This window comes from Phyllopteryx taeniolatus, chromosome 11 (assembly GCF_024500385.1).
Source record: "Phyllopteryx taeniolatus isolate TA_2022b chromosome 11, UOR_Ptae_1.2, whole genome shotgun sequence".
NCBI classification, from domain to species: domain Eukaryota; kingdom Metazoa; phylum Chordata; class Actinopteri; order Syngnathiformes; family Syngnathidae; genus Phyllopteryx; species Phyllopteryx taeniolatus.
This window is the reverse complement of record NC_084512.1, coordinates 5,385,182-5,401,277: the sequence shown is the minus strand read 5'-3', so window position 1 is coordinate 5,401,277 and position 16,096 is coordinate 5,385,182. Positions and strand designations below refer to the sequence as shown.

At 42.9% G+C, this 16,096-nt stretch overlaps 1 protein-coding gene across 2 annotated transcripts in view; it reads right to left on the bottom strand.

The window, feature by feature from the left end:
- Positions 1-16,096, bottom strand: part of dntt (deoxynucleotidyltransferase, terminal) — a 134,055-nt gene that overhangs the window by 104,940 nt on the left and 13,019 nt on the right. For both annotated transcript variants that reach the window (XM_061790168.1, XM_061790169.1), the window contains exon 4: positions 4,560-4,730. In XM_061790168.1, coding sequence (XP_061646152.1) covers positions 4,560-4,730 — 171 coding nt within the window. The remainder of the gene's footprint in view (positions 1-4,559; positions 4,731-16,096) is intronic.

The following is a 16,096-nucleotide window of genomic DNA, read 5'->3' as shown; positions in this document are numbered from 1 at the left end:
ACAAAAAAGTCAAAAAAATATATACTATACTGAAATAATGATGTTGTTGTCACAATACCATGGTGTTAATTTTAACTGGACCCAGAACCAGGCGGAGGCTGAAGAGGTTTGTGGAGAATGGTTTATTGAGAGGAGATTCGGAGGTGGATCCTTTAAGCGTACTGAGAGACAGTGAGCGTGCAGCAGGCAGTGGCGTGAGCAGGTGGATGGCTTGGTGGTTTGGTGGAAGAGGTCAGCAAGGCGGGGAACACGGAAGGAGCACTGAGGACAAGGAAGAACATGGATGTCAGAAATATTGCGAGAACTGGCGTAGCGTACGTGTAAGTTGCGAGCCAGTGTACCACGGGTGAGCGTTAATACTCTGGCAGTGGAGTCTTTGATCTGGCAGGCTTAAATGCAGGTGATGATGACAACAGGTGCGCGGCCAAGGTGGTGCTGATTACTGGGAAGAGAGAGTGAGAGGGAGAGAGAGAGGGCGAGAGGGGCACAAAGCGCCACCCAAGCTCCAACAAGGGAACTGCAGGGCACAGCTCATGACAGTAACCCCCTCTCAACGGACACCTCCTGGTGTCCTGTCCGGCTTCCCAGGGTGAGCCGCGTAAAAGTCTCTAATCAGGGAGTCATCGAGAATAAGCTTGTGGGAGATCCAGGAGCGTTCCTCCGGACCATACCCCTCCCAGTCCACAAGGAACTGGTAACCCCTGCCCCTGGGCCTCACGTCAAGGATGCACGAAACTGTGAAGGCCGGATGGTTGTCGATAACATGGGGGGGCGGAGGGGTTACGGCCAGAGGGGTAAGAGTGCAGGTGGAGACAGGCTTGAGTAGTGACACATGGAACGTCAGATGAATCTTAAGAGCTTGTGGAAATTTTTGTTGAACTGATATGGGATTGATGATTTTAGTGATCGGGAGGAATAAAGCGGAGTGAGTTTACGGGATTCAGTCTGGAGTAGGAGGTCACGGGAGGAAAGCCAAACCGTCTGACCCACCTTGTACTCAGGTGTAGGGGAGTGACGAAGGTCCCCGTGCCATTTATTTCTCTCAGCGGACCAGGTTAAGGCCGCCCTGACGTCCTTCCAAATGGACTGGACCCTTTGCAGGTGATCCCTTACTGCGGGAACCGCCACCGCATGCTCCTATTCCCTAAATAATGTAGGTTGGAAACCGTAACAGGCCATGAACGGAGACATACCCATTGAGGGGCTGATGAGGGAGTTGTGGGCGTAGTCTATCCAAGGGCGGAATGTGCTCCAGGAGGTGGGGTTGCGTGCGGCAACACAGCGAAGGGCCGACTCCAGGGACTGATTTGCCCGCGTCGTCTGGCCATTGGACTGTGGATGGTATCCGTAAGACAGGCTGGCTGCTGCGCCCACCACTTTACAGAACTCCTTCCAAACTAAGGAGGAGAACCGAGGCATCAACCTTCACCACGAACTGGAGGGAGGGGTCGGGGTTTCGTAGGATGGGAGCAGTGATGTACAGGGTCTTAAGCTGGTTGAAGGATTGGGATGCAGCCGGGGTCCACTGAAAAGGAGAGCTGGTGGAGGTAAAGGCTAGTGAGATGAATTGCGACCTTTCTATAATTGCAGATGAAGCGGCGGTAAAAATTGGCGAATCCCAGGAATCGTTGTGGTTCTCTGCGGATGGTGGGAGGGGGCCAGTTAACGGGTTCTTGGATCTTGGCTGGGTCTGGTTGTATAATTGACCTTTGGCAATGATATAGCCCAGGAAGTGTACGGAGGAGAGGTGAAATTCACATTTTTCAGGTTTGATGTAGAGGCGGTTCTCGAGGAGATGTTGGAGGACTTGAGGGACATGATTAGAATTTCGTCTAAGTAGATGAAAACAAACCAGTTCAACATATCGCGGAGGACGTCATTAATGAAGGTTTGGAAAGCAGCGGGGGCGTTGGTTATTCCAAACAGCATGATCAGGTATTCGAAGTGTCCAAAGGGGTATTGAAAGCAGTTTTCCATTCATCCCCCTCTCTGATACGGATGAGATGGTAGGCATTGCATAGGTCCAATTTTGGTGACTATCTGGGCATCACAGAGGGGTTCAAATGAGCGGTCAATAAGTGGGAGTGGAGATTTGTTTTTAACGGTGATGTCATTGAGTCCACAGTAATCGATGCAGGGGCGGAGAGTGGCATCTTTCTTCTCTACTGGAGAAGAAGCCCAAATGACTCCTGAAGCCAGGGAGTCACGGATATAGTCCTCCATAGACTTTTTCTCAGGGCGGGAAAAGTTGAAGAGACGGCTGGAGGGAAGAGGGGCTCACGGCAAAAAAATTATCGTGCAGTCATAAAGGCTGTGGGGGAATAGTGAAATGCAGTTGCCCATTTAGCTGCTTTTCCACATAGGAGGTTAGTGACGAATGTTACCTTGGATTGTTCAGTGGTTGTAAATTGAAAACTAGGGAGCAATTTAGGAGGAATTGGTTGCATGCACCTAAATCCCCGGAGTAGGGCTCAGGCGGCGGGACATGAGGCTCTTTGTACGGGAGGCAGGATGGATTGGAGGCTGCGGGCTCGGAAGGAGTACTCACGGGAGGAAGGTCGGACTGCATTTGGGAAGAAAGGAAGGATACTTGTTGCTCGAAAGCAGCAAGATCAAACTTTTGATGAATAAGAGTGGTCAAAGGAGCTGACGTACGATACATACAGTATGACGTATATATAAAGTTATATAGAGTCCAAACCTTGGACACCATAATTTTAACAATTACGCTTGCTGCAATCACAAAAATAAATACATTTCGGAACAAATATTAGTGTGCCTTGTTGTTTACTTACAAAATCAATTAAAGTGGTGCCTTGAGATACGAGTGACTTGCGTTTTCGAGATAGGAGCTGTTGATCAGCCAAAATTTTGCTTTGACTTGCAAGCCAAAACTTGAGATATGAGTGCTGTATGGCGGCAGGTGGCCCCACTCACATCACAACAAGTAGCAGTTAGGCTGATATACTGGAATTAGTAAATATTCTTCAGAAAAGGCACTTCAAGCTGTACATCGCCACTACCAGTTAGATTTTACTTGAAAGCTAACTATAAAACAAATATTAACCATTGCGTATTTGAAACAACCTCGTGCCTCCATTACGCATATGATGGAAAACACCAGAGCCACATGTGGTAACAATTAACATCCATCCATCCATCCATTTTCTGAGCCGCTTCTCCTCACTAGGGTTGCGGGCGTGCTGGAGCCTATCCCAGCTGTCATCGGGCAGGAGGCAGGGTACACCCTGAACTGGTTGCCAGCCAATCGCAGGGCATATACAAACAAACAACCATTCGCACTCACAGTCACACCAATGGGCAATTTAGAGTCTCCAATTAATGCATGTTTTTGGGATGTGGGAGGAGACCGGAGTGCCCGGAGAAAACCCACGCAGGCACGGGGAGAACATGCAAACTCCCCACAGGCGGGGCCGGGGATTGAACCCGGGTCCTCAGAACTGTGAGGCTGACGCTCTAACCAGTCGGCCACCGGTTACATATACAGTGGAACCTCATTTTAACATTTTTTAACAAATTTACATTTGCCAGGCTGTAACTTAGCCATGTACTCGAGTATTGCCTTGCTGTGCTCTTGAAAAATGGCAGGCCTGGGTTCAAATCCTGCCTGGAGGATGTAAGTTTGGATAAATTATTCAAGCTTTTTTATATTTATTTATAGTAATGTTTTACTGTACTGTGTTGTAGGCCACAGAAAAAGTTAAAAACAATAATTTTGTACTGTATGGTTGTAATTGGGTCATAAAAAAGTGCTTCAATATAAGACAATTGGCTGTAACACATGAGCCCCCCCACAGCTTTAGTCCATTAAATTGAGATTCCACTGTAATTATCTATTGCACAGGTGGGCTGCAACAAAACTTTGAAAACAACACTGACATTTTGCACAATCAATTAGTTTGGCATGTTTGTAAAGGGTTGCAAATGTGCACATTCAACTTAACAGTATGCCTTTAAAATGGTTTTCCCAATATACCTTTTTCTGAATAGACATTTAATGTTCTCTGCTATTGCTACTGGGTGTTTCTTTTACATAAGACCAATAAATAACTCAAATATCCAGCTCATTTTTTGCCCTCAGGAACCGTAATTATCCCACTTCATAGACACTGCATTTCATACACTAACATTTGAGGGATTTTAGGAATTTGAACTTTGTTAGTAATACAAACAGCAGCACCTACCAAGGCATGTAAACACTCTCTCAGATGAATTTAAGTTTAGAGTCATAGCACCTGTTGTAAACAAGTTACATGCATAATATTTCAGATGATCTCATGTTGTAAGGAGAAGGCGCCTTAAAGTTTAACGACATACAGTAAACATAACAGAAAAGCATTTGAAGTGATTGGGCAGACCAGACTACATTATTGTATTCTCGGGTGGGGATAAATTCTCATGGTCACACAAAATGACGAAAGGTGAAAAGAAATTCTGTAGCCTCACCTTTAAACAGATCCTCAAGAAAAATAAATGTGTTCTTTCTTTGCACATGTGCCCCCTGTCCGTAATGTAATTGAATGACTAAATACTGATACCTCCATGACTGCCTTGGTGTGTTCCCTCAGGCAGGGCAAGCTCTGAGTAGCCCCTATACACTGCACAGTCCATGGCAGACTCTTCAAGACGGAGGCAGCTCTCCTGAAGGCAAGGCATGAACTCTTGATCTCACTGAATTCGTAGTTCTCTGCCAGTACTTCCAAAGCATCCTGCAGGCAGAGGAGACCAGGACAGACAAAGGATGGGGGAAAAGGAGGATCATTTCGGATGCGCTAGATTGCCGATACATAATACTGATTGTTTTTTTAAATGGATCTGTCACAGAATAATGTTTCTTTAGCCCCGAGAGCAGACACCCCAGACGTAGTTGGTCGTAAGGTAAGCAATGGGACCCAAACTTAGAGCAACAGCATATTAAATCACACAGACAAACAGTATTTACTCCATGTAAAAAAAAAAAAAAAGTTTGATGAACTTAAAACTTCAAGGCAAAACATTTCAATGAAATTTTAAACTATTATTATTCAACTAAGTTTTGCTTTTGTGAAAATTTGGTTTCCCGCATTCCACAAGAAAGAAATGAGTTTACAAAAATGTTGTTCTTTATATTGAACCCCAACTTAAAGATATCAGTAAAAACAACAAGGCAAATTGTTTGCTGCAAAACAATTTGCCTTGTTGTTTTTGCTTGCTTTGTTGTGCTAACATCATTGCCATAAATGTCAATAATTTATATTTGAAAGTTTTTTTTACTTATATTGCTGTTTTAGGCCCCACAATACAAGTTGATTCTTTTTACAGTGTACGGTTCCTCTTCAGTTACTTTAAATGACAACCCTTCCTTTTGGTGCTCTTAAGTATGCAGGAACACTTCAACTTCACGGCTTCACTTCTTAGTTCTACACACTGACTGCAAACTAAAGCAATGTTTTCACTTCTTAATGATTCATTTTATTCAACACTAATAAAAGTTACATTGTTTAGCAATGCTTTATGAAAACTGGCAAGTGTGTCCCTTCAGGAGATGTTTTCAGTTAATTTCTCATGGCATTTGGGGTAGTGTTTCGTAATATGCTGACAGTGCTACTTTTTTTGTATTACATATCACTTAAACTATGTTTGTCTCATAAACTACTTTATTATTTTTCAAGTTCCAAATATGGCTGGGATTTAACCCTCTCCGATTTGATCAAGGAAGACCCTGCTTGAAGCCAAGCCCTCGTTTGAGACCGCAGCACCACCCGCTGTCTCATGCAGACATGCAGCCTCGGGTCAATAAACAGGACACTAGCTCATCTCTGGATGCACTGACCCGCTTAGTGTGCCACATGGAGATGGAGCAACTAATGCACTTGCAAACACACACTCACAGCTGCCTCTCTAAACATGCAACACACAGAAGCAGCAAGCTGGGCTGGTAATGAAGGAGGATGAGAGAGCATGTATGTGTCCTGGATCTGTTACAAGTAGCTTGTACTACGATACAACTTTGAGATGAATACCTTATAATAGATCTAGCTCAAAATAATTTCTTATGAACTCAGTTGACCTTAAATGTATGTCTTTTATAAGTGAAATAGATTATTTAATTGACTGTTAATATCATGTCATGTTAATGACTATTCTAATCTGAAATTTGGTTAGTTTATCTTTTTGTCGCTCGATATTATGATTTATATCATGATTATATTTTCATAGTTGTAATGACATTACAAATGATTTTTACGAAGCCCAGCGACTGCCATAAGATCGTAGTGAAAGGTGGGGTTGCAATCTGCCTCATATCACTTGCTTTGATACACTTCCTTCCAAAAATATTGTAAATGTGAAGTCACTTCCTATAGTTTTGCTGTGGACTGAAAACATTTTGGGTTTGACATCAAAATACGAATCAACATTTCAACTTTTCCAGTTATAGTATTTAAATCTACATTTGATGCACAAGTTAGGAGACAGCATTATTTAAAATAAAATTGAATTTTTCATTAAAAGGAAAGGTACTTCTAACGGACTTAAAATAGAATGTGTGAATAAGAGTTTTTAATTGGAAATTGAGAACTTCAGTCACTAAGTCAAATGCATGCTCTATAGAGTTTATGTCCGAGATTGACTTGGTCAATCTAAACTTCCACTTCTTTCCCCTGATGAATACGTTTTGGTTGGTTTAGGCAAAACTCAAAACACTTAATTTTACGATCACAGAAAGAACAATTCAATTTAAGAACTCTTCATGATTCCAAGTTACACTTTTGTTATGAACCTTGCTCAAAACAAATTCTAAGAAAAATCATAATGGACACCCAAAACAAAAAATATGCAATAAACAACCCCCTAATGTCATTCTGAGGCTGCAAATGTTACACATAGCCTACTGTGTACATTGACATTCGATTGGAATTTATAGCTTGTGATTCATATATTCAATATTTGTTCATACTGTGATATGTGCATGTCCATGTCAGCCCTGTTACTGTTAGGATCAGTCCAAGGTGTACCCCACCTTGCACCTCAAAGTCAGCTGACATACTGTAGGTTCCAACTCAACAGTTTAAGTGGTAGAAATTTGATGGATCCACTCAAAACAGAATAGACATTAAACAACATTTATTCAATGTAAAGTTTTTATAATATAATAATGATAATGATTTCCTCTGTTAAATTGGAAACTATAGTATTAATAAGTAATGAGTTGGATTTATCAGTGAGTCTTTTGATAAAGAGCCTAACAAATGAAGCAGTTAAACATCATGAGTAAGGGATAAAACAATCGAAAACATTCGACATAATTTTACCTTACCCTATACAATCACAAATACCCATGAAGCTCGTCTGTCAATTTTTGTTATTATATCAGCTAAATGGAGTGAGCATAGTGGGAAAACACAACACACTATGGCATTCCTCATCTTATTAATGAGGAATTATAGCTCATTGGGGAGAACACTGGAGACACTGATGCAGCATGCCGATTTACCTCACACCACCACATATAACAGCCATGCCTGTGAGTCACGTTCGCACAGCAACCGGCCTCGCTGCATGTGCACACAAAAAGCATGAAAGCAAGCCAGAAACCACACTGAGAAGTAATTAAAGACAATTAACAGCTACGACAGGTTTTATTTATCCTTATCCGATGCACAATGAAATGTATACACAAAAAAAGTAGATTTGAATCAGGGTCCTCAGAACTGTGAGGCAGATGTGCTAACCAGTCATTCACCGTGCCGCCAATTATTGAAATACTTGAAAATATAATTAAAGACAAAACAATAATACAAATGTTTGAGAATATGTAAAACTCCAAATAGTTAAATATGATGCGGTGGAAAATATGTAATATCTGTATATAATGTAGGGCTGTCAAAGATAAAACCTTAAGTTGTGGTTAAACACAAAAACATTATCGCATTAAACATGTATTAACTCAGATTATTCAGACAATTTATTTTGAACACACACTCCTTTACTCTAACTGCAGATGGATATCTGAAATGCAGCGCAGGTTGCTATCAGGTCAGTGATCAGGTCAATGATTATGCCATTGCGAATATAAGTATATATATATATAAAAGACTCCGACTGGTGTGCTTGGCGGCACATTTTGCTTGAAAAGTCATCCCGAAAGGTAATTTGCATATAGTGGCGTGCTGAACTCTTTTTTTCATCGAAGCACATGTTTAAAATCCCAACTCAAAACAAAATATGGTACTATGTGTGGTATATTTGTCGCTTGTGACTAATCGTAATTAATCAAAATTCAAGTGTCATTAATCTGATTAAAAATATTAATCAATTGACAGCCCTCGTATAATGCTTCCAATGTGCTGTGTGTGTGTGTGTCTGTGTTTGTGTCTGTGTGCGTGTTTCTTTTCAATGCAAGACGTCAATCATCCAAGACGCAAATGTCAATTTTTGCGTCTGTGTATGTCAGACTTGTGAGGAAAGCATGACACTGGGGGCAGAGGGGTACAAAGTTCACAGAGAGCCAACTTGATTTGTGTGTGTGTATGCAGTATAGATTTCCAAACCAAATGAAGAGCAAGACTAAGATTATGAGAGACGAAAAAGTAGCAAAAAGATCAGGAATAGGTGGTACAAGACTGGAAAGGTGTGATGTAGCGAAAGTAAATTGTGCAAAAAAAGGAAATTGTCACCCAATAGTGCATGGCTGTGAAGCAAAGAGTGTCTCGAGTGTCAATGAGCTGATGTACATTCTGTCTTGCTGAGCCTGACATTGTTTTGTACCATCCACTTCCTCTTCCTCCCTTAACGCATTCTGTTGGCCATGGTTGCTCTTTTTATCACCCCCAAGTCATCATATAGAGAGTAGACTGACTGACCCGCGTGCATAAATCCTAAAAATCCTAAAATGTTTTCTCGCCCACCCCGGCAGGATCTCCTTCAGGCTCGGGTCCTCTACCAGAGGCCTGGGAACTTGAGGGTTCTGCGCAGGATCTTAGGTGTTGCCGGTATTGTGCTCTTCTGGATGGAGATGTCGGATGTTGTTCCTGGTATCTGCTGGAGCCAACCTCCCAGCTTGGGGGTTACTACCCCGATCACTATGGGCACCACTGATGCCTTCACCATCCACATGTTCTCTCGTACTTCCTTCAGTCCTTGGTATTTCTCCATTTTCATGTTCCCTTTTCCAGTTGTTGCTATCACTCCAGATTGCTACATCTATCATGACTGCTGTCTTCTGATGTTTTCCCACCACCAATATGTCAGGCTGGTTGGCCACCACTAGTTTCTCAGTCTCGATCTGGAAGTCCCACAGGATCTTGGTTGTTCTCAACAACCTTGGGTGGTGTCTGCCATCTTGATTCTGGGATCTCCAGTCAATATTTGGTACAGATGTTGAAATACAATATTCCGTACAGATGTTTAAGTACAATATTCCTGTTACCTGGTTATGCCGCTCCATGTAACCCATCTGGCTCCTTCTCCTTACTGAGCTTCTGTTGCCTGAGGCATTCATTTAGTGGTTTGTCCCTGGGGGCCATCATGTATTCTTGGAGACTTGTTGTTTCCTCCTGGATAGTGCTGCTAGACACTCGCTCGTCCTCACCACCCTCTTTCGGCTTTGTGTACAGCCTCAGGATGCTGCACTTGGGGTGGAACCCTACGCGCATTGTAACAAGCATTCTTGTCTTGATGTTAGTGGGTTGCATCTCTTCCAGTGGCCAGGGTATGATGCCAGTGGGGTATCTGATTACTGGCAGGCCATAGGTGTTAATGGCCTGGATCTTATTCTTGCCATTCAGCTGACTATTCAGGATCTGCCTCACGCTCTTTAGGTATTTGGCAGTTTTGTGACATATGTGACATTGAGCTTTTTCTACAACCTGAATTCCAATGAAGTTGGGACGTTGTGTTAAACATAAATAAAAACAGAATACAATGATTTGCAAATCATCTTCAACCTATATTTACACTAAAAAGACAAGATATTTAATGTTCAAACTCATCAACTTTATTATTTTGAGCAAATAATCATTAACTTAGAATTTTATGGCTGCAACACATTCCAAAAAAGCTGGGTCACGTGGCAAAAAAGAATGAGAAAGTTGAGGAATGCTCATCAAACACCTGCTTGAAACATCCCACAGGTGAACAGGCTAATTAGGAACAGGTGGTTGCCATGATTGGGTATAAAAGGAGCTTCCCTGAATTGCTCAGTCATTCACAAGCAAAGATGGGGCGAGGTTCACCTCTTTGTGAACAAGTGCGTGAGAAAATAGTCGAACAGTTTACGGACAATGTTCCTCGTACAATTGCAAGGAATTTAGGGATTTCATCATCTACGGTCCATAATATCATCAAAAGGTTCAGAGAATCTGGAGAAATCACTGCATGTAAGCGGCAAGGCCGAAAACCAACATTGACTGCCTGTGACCTTCGATCCCTCAGGCAGCACTGCATCAAAAACGATCGTTCAATGTGTAAAGGATATCACCACATGGGCTCAGGAACACTTCAGAAAACCAATGTCAGTAAACACAGTTCGGTAAGTCCGTAAGTGCAAATTGAAACTTTACTTGTCATGAACGGAACAGAGGATAGGACCCAAAAATGCACGACTCCAAAACAAATGGACAGTTTCCAAAAAGAGAGGTTTAATAGACGGGCATAGGTCGGTACACAGGCAGGCAATCCAAGAAAGGCAACAGTATCCAAAAACATGAGGCAAGGAGGCAAGGTCGATAATCGGAACAGGGTCAAGTCTTACTGAGTCTGTGACGTGGAAACAAGGAATGCTGGAACGCGACGACAAGGTACAACGAACTGGCAACGAGAGGGAATGAGACATGAGGTTAAATACAATAGGTAATTAGGGTGAACGAGGCACAGGTGGTGAAGATGCTCACAGGAGCAGGTGTGTGTGAAACAGGGGGGAAGACAAAACCCGGAACACACACACACACATGACATTATTATGCAAAGCAAAAGCCATTTATCAACAACACCAGAAACGCTGCCAGCCTCTCTGGGCCTGGCTTCCTAGTAAAAGAGTGCGGGTACTACACTGGCCTGCCTGCAGTCCAGACAACAAAATACGACAACGGAGACCCTGGACTGTTGAACAGCTGAAACTGTACATCAAGTAAGAAGGGGAAAGAATTCCACCTACAAAGCTTCAACAATTAGTGTCCTAAGTTCCCAAACATTTATTGAATGTTGTTAAAAGAAAAGGTGATGTAACACAGTGGTAAACATGACCCTGTCCCATCTTTTTTGGAACGTGTTGCAGCCATAAAATTCTAAGTGAATGATTATTTGCTAAAAACAATCAAGTTTATCAGTTTAAACATTAAATATCTTGTCTTTGTAGCGTATTCAATTAAATATAGGTCAAACATGATTTGCAAATCACGTTCAAATTCTCCGTCACTCCTTGGCAACCCAGCTAGTCTCCAGGAATCAACAGGAGACTCCATGAGATGTCACTGAGACATCCCTACTACCATCAGGTTGCCAACTTGTCTCCTGGCCAGTGAGATGGGGGTCTAACATAACAAAATATGGAAAATGTGAAGCGCTTTGAATACCTTTCAGATGGATTGTATAATATTTTTTATCATTGGCCTATCCAGCAGTTAAAGGTCAGAGGACAAAAATTCTAAATTTTTTCTTGATAACTCTAAAACCCCTTTACAAACCACATTTGCATCCAGCGCCTTCCGGTCTTCGGCTCTATCCAGCGCTGTGACGTCAGCTGCGGTGCCAACTATTTTTCCTACAGCCATCGGGACCTCAACTGCCAGCAAGAGAACTAAATCTCGCAGCCGCCACGGTGCCATGGCGAAGCGGCACATACAAGTGGTGAGGATTTCCTTGGATATACCTATGACTCTTTTATGGTTACTACGCACTGAGGAGTTGGAAAAAAAAAGACCCACGTAGTACTTTTCATTACTGTCATCTGTACTTGTGCCTATATGACAAGCCAACAGACACGGCAAAGACTTTCTGTGCGGCGTGTTATAACGCTACTCGAGCGAGGGGCACACAATATCTAGGAATACTGCATCCTATGTAAAAGCTTGTGCCGCATCACTGAAACATATATGAATATTTAATACATATAGTCGTGCTCAAAAAATATTGGGTTGCCATTATTTCAAGCCTTGACTGTATAAAAAGACATGCTTTTGACATACTGTCAGATGGACCCAGTTGCCGCTCTCTTTTTCTGTTGTACAGCTGTTACTTGGCTGCTCATCATCGTCACTGTTCCGACCTCCTGATGGGCTCAAACGTACGGTTTGACGATGCCAAGTTCAGTTGGGTGCTCGTGTACGTCGAAATCCTCCTCCTCCTCATATTCCAACACGTTGCTCGCCATTATGTATAGTGTGTAGCGCGCTGTGTTTTTCAATTGCAATCACTTCTGGTAGCCCTTGTGGTGGAGAGAGTAACCACACTCTGGTGTCTTGAGCTTCGGGTGCGTTCAGGGAGGGTGTAAAAACCTCATTTTTAGCTACCGTAATTTCTCGTGTATAATGGACATTTTTTCCCCCCCAAAATTGTCAAAAGTCAATAGTGCACATTATACATAGGTATAGGGGCAAATGGAAAAAAACTTACACATTTTATAAATGTATGCCGCCATCTAGTGGTTATGAAAAAGCTGTACACTTTCATTCCAAAATGCCACCACCACCTAGTGGTTATAAAAAAGGTGTAGCCTACACTTTCATTCCAATATGACATGGGGTATGTATGACTGCATATATGTACAGTTATGCTCATAAGTTTACATAATAAATATTTGTGAAATATTGTTGTTTTTTTAATATGACTGATGAATGAACAACATCCATCATTAATTGCTTTATTGGTATGTTTTGTTTAATAATAATGCTTTTCTGAAATGCTTGACCGTTTAATTTGAATCCCATTAAAATAAAATTAAATGTGTTTCGCCTGGTCCTTCATGTTTTCTTTAAAGAATTGTACCCATCTTATAACTTCTGCCTGGGTAATCAAACATAAGAGCAAAACTGTGTGTTTTCTAATTTATTAAATAAAAGTAGGGCTGTGAATTTCAAAATAAGAGCAAATAAATTAAAGAAGGATTTAATTCACTTAATACCGACGTACAGGCAAGAACTTAAATGTGCAAAGCCTACAGTGAAAACAGTCAAAAAGTGGACAAATGAAGCCAAGATGGAACTTCAAAGCTGCTTAGACTGCACAGACTGGAGTGTCTTTGAAAATTCACCTGGCAGCCTGGATGAATATACGGACACTGTCACATCCTATATCAGTTTCTGTGAAGAGGTCTGTGTACCAACAAAATCATTTCGCACATTCAACAACAATAAGCCGTGGTTCACTGCTAAACTTAAGCAGCTTCGCCAAGCTAAGGAGGACGCATATCAGAGCGGGGACAGGGCCCTGTATAATCGAGCTAGAAACCAGCTGACCAAAGAAATTAACATTGCAAAGAGGATCTATACAGCAAAGTTGGAAAAACAGTTTAGCGCAAACGACTCTAAATCAGTCTGGCATGCATTCCAGTCGCTGACTAATTACAAGCGACGATCCCCCCAAGCTGAGAACAATAGCACACTAGCCAACGACTTGAATACCTTCTACTGCAGATTTGAAAAGGACAGTTTCACACCACACACCAACCCGGCCGCACCCGCGACCACAATCACACCTCTGACCTCTGCGTTAACCATCCATGAACAGGATGTGAGACGCATCTTCAAACAACAAAAGATTAACAAAGCGGCAGGCCCGGACCACGTGTCCCCATCCTGCCTCAAAGTCTGCGCGGACCAGCTCGCGCCAGTCTTCACTCAGATCTTCAACAGGTCAATGGAAATGTGCGAAGTTCCATCCTGTTTCAAACGCTCCACCGTCATCCCAGTCCCCAAGAAACCTGCAATCTCGGGTCTGAATGACTACAGGCCTGTCGCTTTGACATCTGTGGTCATGAAGTCCTTTGAACGTCTTGTGCTGGACCACCTCAAGAGTGTCACAGGTCCCCTGCTGGACCCCCTGCAGTTTGCCTACCAAGCGAACAGATCTGCGGATGATGCAGTCAACATGGGACTGCACTTCATCCTAGAACACCTCGACAGTGCAGGGACCTACGCGAGGATCCTGTTCGTGGACTTCAGCTCAGCGTTCAACACCATCATCCCTGAACTCCTTTCATCAAAGCTTCTCCAGCTCAGCGTCTCGCCTGCCATCTGCCAGTGGATTTACAGCTTTCTGACGGGCAGGACACAGCAGGTCAGGCTGGGGGAGGCCACCTCATCCACACGCAGCATCAGCACTGGGGCCCCCCAAGGTTGTGTCCTCTCTCCGCTGCTCTTCTCTCTCTACACGAACGACTGCACCTCAGCGAACCCGACTGTCAAACTCCTGAAGTTTGCAGATGACACCACTGTCATCGGCCTCATCAAGGACGGTGACGAGTCTGCATATCGACAGGAAGCGGAGCCGCTGGAGCTGTGGTGCGGCCGACACAACCTGGAGCTGAACACGCACAAGACTGTAGAGATGATCATGGACTTCAGGAGGCATCCTTCGCCACAGCTGCCCCTCACGTTGTCCAGCTGCCTTGTGTCAACCGTCGAGACCTTCAAGTTCCTGGGAATTACAATCTCCCAGGACCTGAAGTGGGCGACCAACATCAACTCCGTCCTCAAAAAGGCCCAGCAGAGGATGTACTTCCTGCGGCTTCTGAGAAAGCATGGCCTGCCACCGGAGCTGCTGAGACAGTTCTACACAGCGGTCATCGAATCAGTCCTGTGTTCTTCCATCACAGTCTGGTTTGGTGCTGCTACAAAAAAGGACAAACTCCGACTGCAACGGACAATCAAAACTGCTGAAAGGATTGTCGGTACCCCCCTACCCACCCTTGAGGACTTGCACGCTGCCAGAACTAAGACAAGGGCGTGCAAAATCCTCTCGGACCCTCCCCACCCCGGTCACCAGCTCTTCCAGCTCCTTCCCTCAGGTAGGCGCTACCGATCAATGCAAACTAGAACTAGTAGACATTCCAACAGCTTCTTCCCTCTTGCAATCAACTTCTTAAACAGCTAACTTACAATTCCATTACAACAAGCTGGCAATTTTTTGACTTGAGTTCGTTGGCACATTTCTGCCAATTATGTATTACTCGTGCACTCACTGTAGTTGTCTCGCCATGCTGCACTATTTGCATATAGTGGCCACTCATGCCAGAGTAGCATCTGCTCCATTTGCACACTGATTGAGGAGTATCTGTAACATTTGCACAACCATTGTCCCAGATTATCGCACTACTCATCACTTTAAACCGCATGCACTCCTTGAAGTCTCAGTGCCCTTTGCACAATGGTCATTGCACCGGACTATTGCGATATTAGCCATTCGAACTGAGGACTCTGCATCTTTTTGCACAATTGTTGTTTGTTGTTGTTTTTTGTCAATGTCTTTATGTCTCCAAAGTGTTCTGTAAATTGACTGTCTGTTGTACTAGAGCGGCTCCAACTACCGGAGACAAATTCCTTGTGTGTTTTGGACATACTTGGCAAATAAAGATGATTCTGATTCTGATTCTGATTACATGTTCAAATAAAGTGCTTAACTTCAGAATAATTCTTTGAAAAAACTAACAAAATACAGATAATACTTCATGTTTTGGTCATATTGGGTAGAAGCAAAATCATGCATTGTAAAAATGCACAATACATCGGTAGAAGGGTTTTTCCTGAATTTTGAGGTCAACTTTGGGGGTGCGTATTATACATGGATGCGCATTATACACGAGAAATTACGGTAAACCATGGTTGTGTTACGTGCATGTATTACATAAAATATAAACAATGCAAATATGAATTTTAACTGACCCCATAACATCTTTGTGATCTGACCTTTCAGCTTGAGTCCTATGAAGTTTGCATAGCAACAAGTGCAAACACCAAGCAGGACTAGAGAAAAAAATACTACCCATAATTTTGGTGGTCTATGTTGCTGTGTCTGTTGGATATTTATTTTATTTCAGTCGTCGTTTTTGTACTAAATAATACTTTGGGTTGTTTGTGTTGTTTATTATCACGAGAAGCAT